The 16,292-nt window shown below is 54.1% G+C and overlaps 1 protein-coding gene across 15 annotated transcripts in view; it reads left to right on the forward strand.

Annotated features, from left to right (window-relative positions):
• The window catches only part of URGCP (upregulator of cell proliferation), a 66,297-nt gene extending 57,612 nt beyond the window's left edge, over positions 1-8,685 (forward strand). For all 15 annotated transcript variants that reach the window (XM_064575552.1, XM_064575556.1, XM_064575550.1 and 12 more), the window contains 3 exons: positions 3,890-3,922; positions 4,124-4,162; positions 5,535-8,685. In XM_064575552.1, coding sequence (XP_064431622.1) covers positions 3,890-3,922; positions 4,124-4,162; positions 5,535-8,128 — 2,666 coding nt within the window. In that variant the 3' untranslated portion in view covers positions 8,129-8,685. The remainder of the gene's footprint in view (positions 1-3,889; positions 3,923-4,123; positions 4,163-5,534) is intronic.
• The last annotated feature ends 7,607 nt before the right edge of the window (positions 8,686-16,292 follow it).

The following is a 16,292-nucleotide window of genomic DNA, read 5'->3' on the forward strand; positions in this document are numbered from 1 at the left end:
CAATTATATGCTGTCTACATGAGACTCACTTGACATCCAAAGATACAAACAGGTTGAGAGTGTAAGGACGGAGAAGGATCCTCTATGCGGACAGTAACCAGTGGGTAGCAGGAGTGGCTGTGTTAATATCCGGCAGAAGAGTCCACATAAAAAAGGTTACGAGAGACAGACAAGGACATTATTTATTCATAGAGGTCTCAATACAGTGAGAAGATATAATTAAACATTCACACATCCAACGACAGACCATCAAAATATTTGAAACAAAAACTGATAGAATTGAAGGGAGAAATAGACAGCTCTACAGCATTAGTTGGGAACATTAATACCCCACTCACAATAATGGATAGAACAACCAGACAGAAGACAAGAAAGGAAATAGAGGATTTAAACAACACAGTAAACCGTCCTCATCTAAGAGACACACAGAACACTTCACCCAGGCACACACATTCTTCTCAAGTGTACACTTGACGTGGACATGGGACATTACTACCGATTCTACAGAAATAAAACGGATTATAAGAGAGTAGTGTGAACAACTGTATGCCAAAAAATTGCTTAGCCTGGATGAAAAGGACAAATTCCTAGGAACACAAAATCTACCAAGACTGAATCACAAAGAAATGAGCAATCTGAATAAACCTGTAAAAAGTCTCCAGACAAGGAAGAACCCTGGTCCTGAAGGCTTCACTGGTGAATTCGACAAATATTTCAAGAACTACTTCTCAAACTTTTTCAAACAACTAAAGGGAGGGAAAACTTCCTACCTCATTCTTGGGGCCAGCACAACCCTGATAACCAAAGTCAGACAAAGAAAAGGAAACTATAGACCAGTATCCTTTAGGATCATTGATGTAAAAATCCTCAGTGGTGTCAACAAAATGAAGGGGAAAATGATGATCTCAGTCGACGTAGAAAAAGCATTTGACAAAATTCCCTACCGTTTCTTGATAAAAACGCTCTACAAAGTAGGAGTAGATGGAAACCACCTCCACATGATAAAAACCATACATGGACACCCACAGCAAACGTCATACTCAGTGGTGCGAGACTGAGCTTCTCCTCTAAGATCAGGAACAAGACTGGGAGGCTCACGTCACTGCTCGCATCCAGCCTCGCACTGGAAGTCCCAGCCAGAGCAGCTGGGGGAGAAGAAGAAATAAAAGGCATCGAAACTGGAAAGGAAGAGGTAAAATGATCTGTTTGCAGATGATGTCATCTTGTGTGTAGAAAATCCTAAAGATTTCACAAAAAACTGTTAGAACTAATAAATAAATTCAGCCAAGCAGAAGGATACAAAGCCAACACCGAAAAATCAGTTACATTTCTATACATGAGTAGTGAGCACATGGAAGAGGAAATCACAAAACCTTTCCATTCACAGTAGCATTGAAAAGAATAAGATACTTAAGAATTAACCAAGGAGGTGAAAGAATTATACAATAAAACTACAAAAGATTGCTGCGGAAATTAAAGAAGACATAAATAAATGGAAACACATCCCATGTCCATGGATGGGAAGGCTTAATATCATTAAAATGTATCACCCAGGGCGCCTGGGTGGCTCAGTCGTTAAGCGTCTGCCTTCGGCTCAGGTCATGATCCCAGGGTCCTGGGATCAAGTCCCACATCGGGCTCCCTGCTCCGCGGGGAGCCTGCTTCTCCCTCTCCTGCTCCCCCTGCTTGTGTTCCTGTTCTCGCTGTCTCTCTCTGTCATATGGATGAATAAAATCTTTAAAAAAAAAAAAAAAGTATCACCCAAAGTGATGTGCAGGTTGATTGCAGTCCCTATCAAAAAGCCAATGACATTTTGCAGAAAAGGAAAAACCCATCCTCCTATGGAATCTTAAGGGCCAGTTAATAGCCAAGACAGTCTTGAGGAAGAACAGAACTCCTACAGAGCTACAACAGTCAAGACAGTGTGGTCCTGGCATCGAGACACACATCTAGACCAGAGAAGTAGCCCAGAAATAAACCCTCCTGTGTGTGGTCAGGTGATTTTTGTCAAGGGTGCCAAGAACATTCCCTGGGTACAAGACAATCTTTTCAACACATGGTGTTGGGAAAGCTGGGCATTCACATGCGAAATAATGAAGTCAGACCCTTACCCAACACTGTATACAAAAGTTAGCTCAAAACGGATCAGTGTCATCCTAAATTCAAGACCTAAAACAATAAAACGCTTGGAAGAAAACATGGGGCAAAAGCTTCACGCATTTGGGTGTGGCAGCGATTTCCTGGAGGTGACACCGCAGACAAAGTTGACAAGAACAAAATGAGACAAATGGGACCACGTGAAAAGTTTAACATTTTGGGCCTCAGAGGACACTCTCCATGGGACATAAAGGGCAGCCACAGAATGGGAGACAGTTTTACAAACCATGCGTCTGACAAGGGATTAATATCCAGAATATCTGGAGAGCTCCTAAAACTCCACAACCAAACCAATGCGATTTACAAATGGGCAAAGGACTTGAGCGGACACTTCTCCAGAGAAAGTGTATGAATGGGCGGTGAGCACTTGCAAAGCTGCTCAGCATCATGGCCACTAGGGACGTGCAAACCCGAACCACAGGCCCACCAGCACTCAGCCCGCTGCACGGCCACCGTCACACAGAGAGAGACCGAGAGCAAGTGCTGGTGAGGACCCTTCTGCCACGTCCCTGCCTGAAAGCCTGCTGCCTTCTCCGCTGCCCGCCGGTGCTGACCCGGGCTCCCAGCCGTCTCCGCCTGTGGGCCACTAGGCTCTCCTGCCCCTCGGCGGCTCCTGCAGGTCAAGAGGCGGGCCCTCTGGCCACGGTGGGCCTCCTTGCTGTCATCTGTAATCTGTCCAGTCCAGTCAGAGCTGTGTCCCATCCCTAACAAAGCGAGGCCCCAGCCTCTGTGGTTCTGAGGTTTACTCCTTGATCCCTGCTCACAGCTGCTCTGAGTCACCTCCAGCCCATTCTGCACTTTTCTCCATGTCCTGTCCCCTCCTTTAACTGCTGTATTTTCTCGGAGGGCATTTTGAATTCCTTGGAAAAATTCTTCTGATGTCTTTTATCCACTTTGGATAAAATAATCTTTTGATTGCTCAACGCTGCGGTTTGACATGTGTGAATCATTTCTCATGATTTCCTGTTTCTCTTCCCTGCTCTTCATGTCTGTCTCCAGAGACACCGTCAGAAAAGACTGAAACGTCACGTTTATCTACCTAACTATACGGAAATCATGAGGGGAGTTAATCTGAAAATATCAGAATCTTTTTTCAATTCATAAGCTTTGAAAAATGTAATTTTAATTTTGGATTAGATGATAGTCTTACTTGGATCAGAGCACAGAACAATAAAAAAGTGCACAATGGGGCAGCTGGGTGGCTAGGTCAGTTGAGCGTCCAGCTCTTGATTTTGGCTCAGGTCATGATCTCAGGGTCCTGGGATCGAGCCCCACGTCGGACTCCATGCTCAGCACAGAGCCTTGCTTGTCCCTCTCCCTCTGCTCCTCCCCTGCTCTCTCTCTCTGTGTCCCTCAAATAAATAAATAAGTAATCTTTAAAAAAAATAAAAATGGTGTTTGTAGAAGGTAATCTTGAAATTGAGCCAAGGAATTTACAATTGACTTATGTTTTAAATAGTTTCTAAAATCAAAGATTAATCTATATAAATTTCATGAACTTATTTGTATTTTATTCTCAGAAACTTCAGTAAATTCTTACAAGAATATATCCTAGAGCAAATCACTATCTTGTATGTAGCTACCACTACTCTGTGTCATATTTGGGGTTGGAAAACAGAAATTTACATAGGAAGAACTGAAGGCAATCCCAGCACTAAAAATAAACACGAGACTTTTGGTAGAAAGGTCCGAACTTACTGACGAAAGTCAACATATGTGTGCTTTCTTCCAGATTTGGAATGGAGAGACATGGACCCAGATGACTGTGAGTTTGGTTGTGGCGGTGGAGACAGCAGGGTTGGGATCGGCCTGGGGACGGGCGCACCAAGTGGGGCATGACTGGGATTTTATATTGTGAGCAGTTAGAAGTTACTGTCTTAGAAGAAGGAGGTTCCCAGTTTAGCCTAACTTGTGTTGATCTAAGGCGCTGATTTGACTGACACCTCATTTCCCTTTGCTTTTGTAGATGGTACAAATGAGGCCCAGGACAGTGACTTCCCAGCAGGTACGCATTTTCCCTGCTCCGGCTCCCTGTCCCATCGCAGGAGGACCCGGCTGTGTGAGAGCCCCTCTTGCCCCTGGCCCTGGATGGCGACCGAGACGGAGACTAGCAGGGGCAAGCGCAGGACTCTTATTTTTGACGAGTTCCCAAAGTAACTCTAAAAGCTCAGGCGGGTTTGGGAAGCCATCCTGCCGCGGGCCCCACACCGGGTAGGGGTGCACGGGAGGTTTCTTGCTCTTGCTTTTCCCCAGCGCATTTCACTGCCTGCTGCTTAAAGGACGAAACCAGTTGTTCATGTCTGGGTAAGAGAATCCACACCCCTGTTCATTCAGGCAACACCCAGAAACCTGAGCCGCAGTGTGAAGGGTTTCTGCCCCCTGTGTCCCCCTGCAGTTCTTTTGTTTCTGCAGTCTGTGCCCAGCGGAATGGGCTACCTGCAGGGCCCTCGGGGGAGGAGACACCTGTGCCCCAGGGCTGGGTCCCGCTGTGGGGCTGTCCCCAACTGCTCGGCACCTGTGACTCGGGGCTGGGTCCCGCTGGGGGGCTGTCCCCGACTGCTCTCTGGTTTATGTGAACACGCAGCTTCATGATGGAGGAGATCCTGGAACTCAGTGGGATTTGCATTGTTCATGTAGTTCACACTGAAATCATACTAATTATATGCAGTAGGACAATTGGTGACACCTCACGGCCAAGGACAGGGATAGTGGGCAAAACCTAGTGCTCGTAAGAATTCATATTGCATTGGACGATGGTGGAAGGCCTGAACAAGTGCAGGCTTCTGATCATCACTACCAAATATGTTGCCAGGGTAACACTGAAAACCATGTGATTGGCTTCAGATTTGCAAAATGGTTGTGTAGCTATGATTTCTGTGACTGGATTTAGTAACAACTTCCTGTTTCTTTTAAAAATCCTCCCCGTTTATTTGTGAAAAAGAGGAGAACGTTACCTAGAAAGTCCGAGTGACTCGGGGATTGTGTCCCCTGTGGAAAATTCCTGCTGTGCCCAGGATGTGGGGACAGGCCACGGGGTCACGTGGAGGGGCGGGTGGCCCACGTGCAGGTGCACGGCCGTGCACACTACACGGTTACGGTGGGTCCAGCATAGCTGGGTCCCATGGGTTTCAAGAGAAACCAGGCGTGTGGACCTTTTCACGGCATCTCCCAATCCTTAAACGTGGCCCCTGGGTGTCCTCTTCTCTCTCCTTTGTAACGTCGCGCGTGTCTGGCTGTGTTTGCCCCTGTTGGTCTCAGGCAGGAGCAGGGCGCGCACACCCCGCTTTCTGAAGGAGGAGAGGCCGTCTCCCTCCCCACCTCCCGCTGGGGCCCCTGACTCGCAGGGTGAGCACTGACGTCTTCTTTTCCCCCCATAGTGGAGAGGAGCAGGCTGCAGGAAATGCTGTCTCTTTTGGGGCTGGAGACCTACCAGGCCCAGAAGCTCAGCCTCCAGGACTCCCTGCAGATCAGCAGTGACAGCATGAAGAACTGGGCCCCTCAAGCTCCCAAGGATTTGCCCTGGAATTTCCTCAGGAAGCTGCAGGCCCTCAACGCTGAAGCCAGGAACACCACCATGGTGCTGGACGCGCCCCCGGACGCCAGGCCCGCGGAGAAGGAGAGCCAGATGGAAGAGGAGATCATCTACTGGGACGCGGCCGACGACATCTCCGCGGACATCTATTCCTTCTCTGAGCTGCCAACGCCCGACACGCCCGTGAACCCCTTGGACCTCCTCTGTGCCCTTCTGCTGTCCTCGGACAGTTTCCTACAACAAGAAATCGTGCAGAAAATGTCCCTCTGCCAGTTTGCACTCCCCCTCGTCCTGCCCGACTCGGAGAACCACCACCACACGTTTCTGCTATGGGCCCTGAGGGGCGTCATGCGGACGTGGTGGGCACAGCCCTCACGGGGGGTGGGCAGCCTCCGAGAAGACAGTGCGGTGCTGTCACGGGCGCCCGCCTTCGCCTTCGTGCGCATGGAGGTCAGCAGCAACTCCAAGTCCCAGCTCCTCAACGCCGTGCTCAGCCCAGGCCACAGGCCGCGGGACTGCTTCTGGCACCGCGATCTGAACGTGGGCACCAACCCTCGGGAGATCGCAGACGGGCTGGTGGAAGCCTCCTGGTTTCTTCCCAGTGGCAGGGAGGACCTGGACATTTTCCCCGAGCCCGTGGCCTTTCTGAACCTGAGAGGTGACATCGGGTCTCACTGGCTGCAGTTTAAGCTGTTGACCGAAGTGTCGTCCGCCGTGTTCATTTTGACTGACAACATCAGCAAGAAGGAGTACAAGCTGTTGTACTCCATGAAGGGGTCGGCCACGAGATACTACTTCATCTTGAGCCCGTACCGCGGGAAGCGGAACACGAACCTGCGGTTCCTCAACAGGCTCATCCCGGTGCTGAAGATGGACCACTCGCACGTCCTGGTGAAGGTCAGCAGCACCGACAGCGCGGGCTTCGTGCGCAGGGTCCGCTCCATCGTGGCTCACGTGGCCCGGTCCCCCTGCAGGAGGCTGTCTCTGGAGGAAATGGCCCACGCGGCGCGTAAGCTGGGGCTGCGGGTGGACGAGGACTGCGAGGAGTGTCAGCAGGCCAAGGACCGGATGGAGCGCATCACCAGGAAAATGAAAGACTTGGATGCCTACCGCAGGGACGAGCTGAGGCTGCAGGGGGACCCGTGGAGGAAGGTGGCCCAGGTGGAGAAGGAGCTGTGCCAGGCCCAGTGGGCCGGGGACCCTCTGGACAAGGGCAGGGCCGAGCTGAGGCACAGGCTGCTGGAACTGCGGGCACAGCAGAACGGCCACGAGCCCGCCGGGGGCGTGCAGGAGTTCATCACGGGCATCAGCGGCCCCTCCCTGGGCGAGAAGCAGTACTTCCTGAGGTGGATGGAGTGGGGGCTGGCCCGGGTGGCCCAGCCGAGGCCGAGACAGCCCCCGGAGACCACTCTCACGCTGAGACCGAAACACTGTGGGGTCGTGGACTTCAGCGAGCTGCTCTGGCCAGAGCCCCTGGGGGTGGAGCACTTCCTGCGGGAGATGGGACAGTTTTATGAGGCAGAGAGCTGCCTCGTGGAGGCAGGGAAGCTGCCGGCCGGCCAGAGGCGCTTTGCCCACTTCCCAGGCTTGGCCTTGGAGCTGCTGCTGAAGGGGCTTCCCTTGGAGCTGATTGACGGGAGCACGCTAAGCACCCCCCTGCGCTGGGTCACGGGGCTCCTCAAGGAGCTGCACGTGCGCCTGGAGCGGAGGTCGAGACTGGTGGTCCTGTCGGCGCTGGGCGTGCCGGGCACGGGCAAGTCCACGCTTCTCAACACCATGTTTGGGCTGCGCTTTGCCACGGGGCGGGGATGTGGGCCTCGAGGGGCCTTCATGCAGCTCGTCACGGTGGCCGAGAGCTTCAGCCAGGACCTGGGCTGTGACCACATCCTGGTGATAGACTCTGGGGGCCTCATAGGCGGGGCCCTGGCCTCGGCCGGGGAGAGGTTCGAGCTGGAGGCCTCCCTGGCCACGTTGCTCATGGGGCTGAGCAACGTCACCGTGGTCAGCTTAGCCGAGACCAGGGACATACCACCGGCCATTCTGCACGCGTTCCTGAGGTTGGAAAAAACGGGGCACATGCCCAACTATCAGTTTGTGTACCAGAACGTTCATGACGCGTGTGCCCCCGGCCCCAGGCCGAGAGAGAGGAGGCTGCTCCTGGATCCGCCCGCTGACGTGAGCAGAGCCGTTGCGCAAATGGAGAAACAGGGCGGCGGCATCCGGACGCTGGCGGACCTGGCCTTTTGTGACCCCGAGAAGCAGCATATCTGGCACATCCCTGGCCTGTGGCACGGGGTGCCTCCCATGGCCGCGGTGAGCTTGGGGTACAGCGAGGCCATTTTTGAGTTAAAGAGGTGCCTGTTGGAAAACATCAGGAATGGCCTGTCCAACCAGAACAAAAACATCCAGCAGCTCATTGAGCTGGTCAGACGGCTCTGAGTGTCTAGAGGGTGGCCTGTTCCAGGGGCGGTGTCCTCCCGGGCCCGAGCCCGGCGCCTGAGCGGGGCTGGCGGCTGACCGGTGTGAGAAGGGAGAAAGCGAAAGCCAGGGGGCCTGGGGTTTCCTGCCCAGTGCTGAGAAAGGAGGTGACCGCGCAGACCAGGTCGGAGATGCTCTCAGGAGCAGAGTGGCCCTGGGGGGCGGCGCGGGGACTCCGCGGTGATCCACTCTGTGTCCGGGCTCCCTCTCTGGGCCCCCCGAGCGCAGCCGGGACGCTGCCCCGAGGACGCGGGGGGCAGGTCTCCGGCGACCCTGTCCTGCCGGTTCGACTGCCCTGTCCCCCGCACAGCCGTCTGTTTACACCGTCCCCCCACAGCCGTCTGTTTACACCTCCACCACCCTCAGCCCAGCGCATCCCTCCTGCCCTGCTCCCGCGTCTGCCCCGCCCCAGACTGACCTCCTTGAAGGGAGGGTTGTGTGTGACCTGGCTCTGTCCCCCGGGGCCTGGCTCAGGGCCTGGCGCACTGTAGTCACTTAATAAATGTTTGTTAAAAGAATGGAATGAATGAATGTGCAAATGACGGTGACAGGCAGGTTCCTCTCTGCCTTGATTTTCCTCTTTCCTCAAAGAGGATCAGTGTCTGAGGACTGAAGGTCAGGAATGGCGGACGCCCAAGAGAAGCGTCTCACAAATGCCCCACTGTCCCCCGTCTTTAAGCAGAGCTCTGCCCTGCAGGCTGTTCCTGGGAGCGGGACTCGGTGTCTTCGCAGTCATGCGGGGCATGACCGTGGCCATCCCATTGCCACCAGAAGGGAGGCCTAGAGCAGTGAAGCCCCCGCCCACACAGCTCGGTGGGGTGGGGGCTGATGGGCAGGCTCTGGCCCACGGCTCATCCCCAGACCCCCACAGCTGCCAGGCTAACCCCAGCCGGACCCTGGCGTGCCCTGCATCTCACTTCAGGCCTGTGGGGCCAGGCTCCCTCCCTGACGGCATCTGTGGCCACTGGCCACGTGTGAGCTCCCCCGCTGTGGATGCTGTGACAGAATCCTGGCCTGCGCTGGTCCTCCACTGCGGCCGGGGGCACCCTGGGGTCCCTGGGACCCAACCCCAGCTCTTTGAGCTCTGGGAACCTGCTGCTTAGGCCTTGGGGGCTCCTTCCCTCTGTATGTTGTGACTTTGGGGAAACCGGGCCCTCCCTCCCTGCCCCGTGGTGACTAGAAGCCCGTCGGTGTTCCTTGTCCCCCTCTTGCCGGACTCGGCAAGGCAGTCCTCTGGATGGGAACCCTTTCTTGAACCGCAAGCCCCTGGGCCCCTTTCCTGGAGCCCCAGGCTGCTACAGCTGAGGTGCCCCTGATATTCAGCGTTGCTCCTGCATCCTGGGAGCCTGGCTCTGGATGCACAAGATGGGGGCTGAAAGCAGTACCGGGACTCAGAAAACCTGACCTCTGGCTGATAAATTGAGGAAAACCTTTTCCCTTCTGAGACGTAGAAAGAACGTCTAACCCTCAGGCACTAGAAACTCATCTCTTCGGGATCCTTAAATAACACAAATCTTAAGATGTTGGTTCACCTGGAAATACCAAAGCCTCTCCTTCCTTCCTTCCCGCAGCACCGTGGGGCTACCCGGTTGCTTCTCCAGCACTGTAGGAATATCAGCCGGGATACCCATGGCTCCAGAGCTCAGGGAAAGCTCCCTTCGAATTGTTGAATATCAATTCCCTTACAAACTGATTCGAGCTCTTCTTGAATCTGAACCAAGGCAGTTATCCCTAGTGTCTCTGACAATCGCCCAAAGATAAGGTTTAATCATTGAATTCCAGAAAATTAGGTGCGTGCTTTTTTTTTTTTTTTCCCCTGGGGAAAGAGTTTGACAGACTTTCAAAAGGATGCAGGATCCGGGCGCCTGGGTGGCTCAGTTGGTTAAGCGACTGCCTTCGGCTCAGGTCATGATCCTGGAGTCCCGGGATCGAGTACCGCATCGGGCTCCCTGCTCAGCGGGGAGTCTGCTTCTCTCTCTGACCCTTCCCCGTCTCATGCTCTCTCTCTCTATCTCATTCTCTCTCTCAAATAAATAAATAAAATCTTTAAAAAAAAAAAAAAAAAGGATGCAGGATCCAAAATAGATTAACTGCTTAGTAATCGGGAAAATCACCGTATGTGAAATTGCATCCAACAGTTGCTGAAAGCGTTTAAACTTTCGCAAACAGACCAGTCTAAAGACTGGGCGTAACGATCTGAGCAGGAGGGTGCCCTGGGCAGGACCCCGGTGGTGGTGGTGGGACTCGCCGTCTAACCGAGCCCGGAGCTGTCTGGGCAGTGTGAGACCAGCGCCCCTCGGGAGCAGGGACTGGAGACATAGCGCTGGAGCCTCGGAGAGCGTCAGTCACGCCGTTCCCCTCATCCTGTTTTGAGCGATGTTAGGTCCCACCAGGGCTTCTCCTCCAGACCCTGAAGTCAGCTGCTCTTGCAATTCCAACTTCCAGAAACCTGGGTTTTGCCTGGGGCCAGACCCTGGAGCTCCAAACGCTAAGCATGAGTTTGTCCTGCCCGGTCCTGGGGTCCCCACAGCCTGAGGGGCCCTGCCTCGGGCCTGAAGACATCAGGGGCCCTGGGGCCCTGGTGCTACTGGGCCCTCGTGCCCATGGGGCCGAGCTTAGTGAGGCGGAGAGCCACCCAGAGACCGAAGGTGGACATGCTACTGCCCGGGGACCCAGGTACTTTGGTGGGCGTGAACCCTGTCAGTGATGGAGTAAATGCGCCCGGGAGTCTGAGCCCAGGTACAAGAGAGCCTGCCCCTGTCCCGGGACAGCAGAAGTTGTTCTCGGCCGGTGGGACACCCGGCCTGGACATTGCTTCCTGCTAATGATGTCGCCCTTGAGCAAAGTCACTCAACTTCCCTGCGCCTTGCCCCGCCCCCATGCGCACATGCTCAGTGGTGCGTGCACCAGCTGGGTGCACCGGTCTGCACGCGCAAGAGGCTCAAGCAAGCAAGACTGCCTTCTGCGTCAGTCTCAGACATTTCAGCATGCCAAACAGCATTCACCTTGTAATCAGTGCTATCTTAAAATTAATTGGCAGCCCTTTCTCTTAACGGTACACAAAGCAATGTCTTCTAATCAATGTTATCTTAGATTTATTTATTTAAGTTTTTTAAAAATTTATTTATTTGAGAGAGAGAGCACGAGCAGGGTGAGGGGCAGAGGGAGAGGCGGACTTCCCGCTGAGCAGGGAGCCCGATGCGGGGCTCGATCTCGGGCTTCCGGGACCATGACCTGAGCCGAAGGCAGACGCTTCAGCGACTGAGCCACTCAGGTGTCCCTTATCTTAGATTTACTGACACACGGGGAGGCTGGTGTTGAGAATTCTGTACCAATGTCAGCCTGATAGGGTGTTCTCCCCAGCTCCTCAGATGTAATTCGCCCAATTTAAAAAAAAAAAACAAGCAAAAAACTTTTTTTTCTGAGTCAGAAATTAAAAAAATGATTTTGGCTGTAAACTTATCCTGAGTTCCTAAGACTTCAGCCAAATTACATCAGAGTGCGGCTTTACGGGCCCGGATGAGCCAGGACCACAGAGGCGAGCCAGCTGATGTCGATCCTGGTTTTGCCGACCTCCGCCCCTCACCCCACAGCACCCACCCTGCGGAGGTGGTTTCACTTCTGCTGTTGTCCGCCTGGGGCTCCAACTTGTCCCTGGTGCTGGCCGACTCCGGCAGTCACCTGTCTCAGGACGGCCTCCGGTGGCAGCCCCACCTCTAGTCCCCCCTCTGAAGGTGTCGTGTCCTTGTCTGTGTCCTACCTCCTTTTACTTGTCAGCTTTTCCGCCCTCCCCTTCTGGGCTTCCTGTGGAAGGCAGAGCCTTGTGCCCATTTTTGTGTCCAGATCTAGCATGGGGTGTGCGAACCAGGAGCTCCAGTGGCCTGCACACAGGAGGCCCAGCCCTCTGTTCATCCTCTCCACGCCCCGGATAGCTCCGCTATCAGCGGACTGGGCCTCTTCCCTCAGTGCCCCTATGTAGAAGCATCATTGACCCACTGAACTTCCCCCTTCTTCCTGTGCCTCAGCAGAGGGAGAGCGGGGGGGTAGGGGGATGCGGGATTGGCCCCCCTCTGGCTACCTGTGCAAAAACAGGACAGACAATTCAAAACTCAGTTTTAACTGGACTTCATTGGTGGTTTGGCTTTGTTCCCAGAATAGAGCTGAGAGCCTTTGGGATTCTTCTTTGGTGAATGGTTGGTCATTAGGAGAAAATGAATTACCAGGAGTACGAAGTACCAGATTTAGCAGAGGTTTACAAAATGCAAAATGTCAGCAGTCCTGAGTTAGGGTAAGTCCGCACGAATAGGGGTGTTCTGGCTAACCCTGCATCCAACAGGAAGGCAGATGTCTCCGGCTAAGGCATCCCTCCCTGAGGCTAGATTCTGGTGACTTCCAAGGAAAGAAGACCACGTTCCAGGCTGGACTGCTTTCCGCAAGTTCAGCTGGGCCCACAGTCTCTGTCTCACCCATTGTCGTCCTGCAGCCTGGCCAGCACCGCATTCTCTGGGACAGGTGCGCCCTTGAGCTGTGCTGGAACCCACTGGACCGACTCCGAGAAGTCCAGACGAGTCAGCGGACCCCCTCCTCTGCCTTGTGGCCCAAGAGGGGCAGGACTGGACTAAGGCCAGGCCTCTCAGAGGGAGACCTGCCCCAGTCTTGCAGGACCAGTGGTAGAAAAGAGGTGTGAGGAGCAGCCAACAGCCCTCTCCCTGAGAAGGATCTCTACAAATCAGGTTCTGGGAGTCTCCCACATAAACTTGGAGTTTAGGACACTAGTTCTAACCCTGGCTGCACATCGGCATCCTCTAAGCAGCACTGAAAACGCATGGGTGTTGCCCCCTCCGTTCCGTCAGTCCCGTACTTGTGGTGGGGGGCCCAGTGGACTCCAGACGAGCAGCCGTGAAAGCATAAAGGTGACCCTAGCTCTTCCTGGTTACCATGGAGAGCAAAGAGGCTCACCTCAGCGAAGAAGCAGGTGCGCATCCTCGTCTTCCCAGGGTTCTGGTGTGGGAACCCAGGGGGGCCCTTCAGGTGGGTCTCTTGTTCCTAAATGTGGTTGCTCTATTTCCAAGAAGTCCTCCAGAGCCAAGTCCTGAGCTTTCTGCACCCACCTCCAGAAACCCAGGCCATTCCCCCGTCGCACATGGTTCTGAATGCTCACCCCGTGACGCAGGGGGACCCCGGATAAGGAACATACTTTGGAACAAGGAGCTTGCTACCACTTGCTAGTTCTGTGACCCCAGGTGACTCTCTGAGCCTCCATTTTCTGTTCTGCAAAACTACTGCCTCCTTTATAGGGCTGACGGGAGAAGCAAAATACATCAAAACATTAACAGGGGCGCCTGGGGGGCTCAGTCGGTGAAGGGTCTGCCTTGGGCTCAGGTCACGATCTCAGAGTCCTGGGATCAAGTCCGGCGTCGGGCTCCCTGCTCAGTGGGGAGTCTGCTTCTCCCTCGGCCTCTCCCTCTGTGCCCCCCCCCGCCCCCAGCTTGTGCTCTGTCTCTCTCTCTCTGACAAAATAAATAAATAAAATAAGGAAACCACTAACAAATGGAAATGACAGAAAAATAAATCATCCCCTTAAACTGTTTCCACTGGCAATTTAAAACGATGTAATGATCCATACTAATGTTTAAGAAAAATTGTTTTCAGTTATTTTAATCACGCAAACACACCCCCAGCCCCACCCCCAGCAAGGCACCAGCTGGAACCCTTTTTGTAACAAGGTGTGGCAGAAAGATAACGAAAAGGTAGGTGAGCAGGATGTTAGCAACTTGAAGGACGTAGGGTTGTTTGGATTTCCCGGGAGACACCTCAGGCCTAAGGGAGAGTGACTGGAATGAAGACAAACACAAATCTGCTGGTGTAATTGCCTGATGCCTTGAGGGTAGAACGAGCCACCGAAGCCTCTGCTCGATGCCTCCCACGGCCTCCAGCAGAAGTCAGGAGTCCCTTTTGCTGGAACACCAGCCTCTTCCTTCCTCTGGTGAGGGTGGTGGTTCTGTGAGTTCTCATGAATTCCCAATAGTCTGTTCATCTCCCCAAGAGGAGGTGCATGTCAGGCATGACAGGCGGGGCTTTTTTTTGTTTGTTTGTTTAACTCTACACCAAACGTGGGACTCAACCTACGACCCTGAGATCAAGAGTGGCATGCTCCACTGGCTGAGCCAGCCAGGTGCCCCTGGCTTTATTCCTTTTTAAAGACATATTTATTAGCTGCTCACTCTGCTAGGCATTTTACAATGTTATATTCACAACAACTGTCTTCGTTCCCATTTTACAGACGAGAGAAACTGAAGCCCAGGAAGGTCCAGTCACGTGCCAGGAAGCTGTAATTCATATACCAGCTCCCATATTCCTCACCACTTTGGGCAGATTTAGAAAACTCATCACATTATGAAATTATCAAACTTCAGGGAAACTTTAAAAAGAAAAAATACTATCAGATTAAAAGGGTCCTTTGGGAAAAGTTAAGAGTTCTTATATTTGGAAAGTATTGTGATCTCATTCTCCTTCTGCCCCCTCATCCAATATGCAGAACAGTTGGAGGCCGTAGTTCAAACATTTGGAAGTGAAATGTTCTTAGTGTTAGGAATATGTCCCATGGCATGAAAGATGCTGTCCCTTTACTAAGGTTTTTTTGAGGACCTAGCTTCCAGTGGTCAGAGGAATCTTGACCATTGAGAATACAGTGGCCTGAAGCCAGGATGCATGTCTTGGTCTCTCTCTGCCCCTCCCCTGTGTGACTCTGGGCAACTCACCATCCCCCCCCACCCAATTCCCCCCCACATAGATGATAATCCAGTCCTCCCTACCAGGGCAAGCGCAGACTCTGCAAGCAGCATTAGGGTAAATGATGTATGTCAAAGCCAGCTCAACGTTGGCAGTTCCGTATCATTCAGCCGAACGTATCCAGTATCAGCTATTTACCCTAACAGCTCTACGAGCTAGTACTGCTAATAAAACCCATCTTATAGATTATGGAGCTGAGGCTCAACTGTCCAAAGATTGTCACACCGGGGTCCGCCTCCAAAGTCCATGCTTTTTCCATTTCTGTGATGAGTTGTGAAGTAAGATTCCCAGTATTGGCATTTTCTGACAATAATTACTGGATATCAACTACCGCGACAATGCTCGGTTTGAGTGTGAATTTCCTTACCATCCAGCCCTTTCTCTGTTACTTAAAATTTCCTTCCTCAACGACCAGACACTACGGTATGGTCCCATGGGAAACTACGTATTTCTCTGCATAAGTCATCCTCGAAGAACTGGGTGAAATTTTAACCAACACGAATTTCTTCTTTGGGGATAAAAGCCAGGTTTGTTTGTTTTCTTTCCTTTTTAAAGACTTATTTGGAGGCAGAACTCAGCAGGCTGATTTCTAGCAGGTGGCGACCCGCTCCGCTCGCAGCCGAGCCCCGAGGGCCCCGGGCGGGGCGCAGGGGGCCCAGCAGACACCACGCTGACCCGGAGGCCCTGTCTCTGCCGCTCCGAGCTCCCAGAGGGCGAGACCTCACCTCTGCACCGTCTGCGTTCCGGACCGGAACCACCACACACACCCCAACCGTGGCAGGCGGAGAGGTGCACGGCTAGGCGTCGCCGGGCTGCTGGGCGGCGGGAAGGACCCGCTCCCCGCACCGCGGGGCCGGCACAGAACCCCTCCCAACCGCGGAGCCGCCAGACCCTCACCGGCAGACATGCCCCGCCCCGACTGAGACCCCGCCCACCCCGGGCCCGCCCCGACCGAGACCCCGCCCACCGCGGCCACGCCCGACAGACAGGCCGCGCCCGACCGAGACCCCGCCCACCGCGGCCACGCCCGACAGACAGGCCACGCCCGACAGACAGGCCCCGCCCCGACCGAGACCCCGCCCGCCGCGGCCGCGCCCGACAGACAGGCCGCGCCCCGACCGAGACTCCTCCCACCAGGGGGCCCTCCCCGACCGTGACTCCTCCCACGGTGGCCCCGCCCTGGCTGAGACTCCGCCCACTTCGGCACGCTCCGACAGACAGGCCCCGCCCGCTCGCGACCCCACCCCGACAGAGAGGCCCCGCCCCGGCCGGGAGGCCCCGCCCCTCCTCGGCCCCGCCCCCCGCAAGCGCCTCGCACACCCGCGCAGGTTCC

Source organism: Mirounga angustirostris, unplaced genomic scaffold, assembly GCF_029215605.1.
Source record: "Mirounga angustirostris isolate CCGP_5_RB_7025 unplaced genomic scaffold, mMirAng1.0.hap1 SCAF_12, whole genome shotgun sequence".
Classification (NCBI taxonomy): domain Eukaryota; kingdom Metazoa; phylum Chordata; class Mammalia; order Carnivora; family Phocidae; genus Mirounga; species Mirounga angustirostris.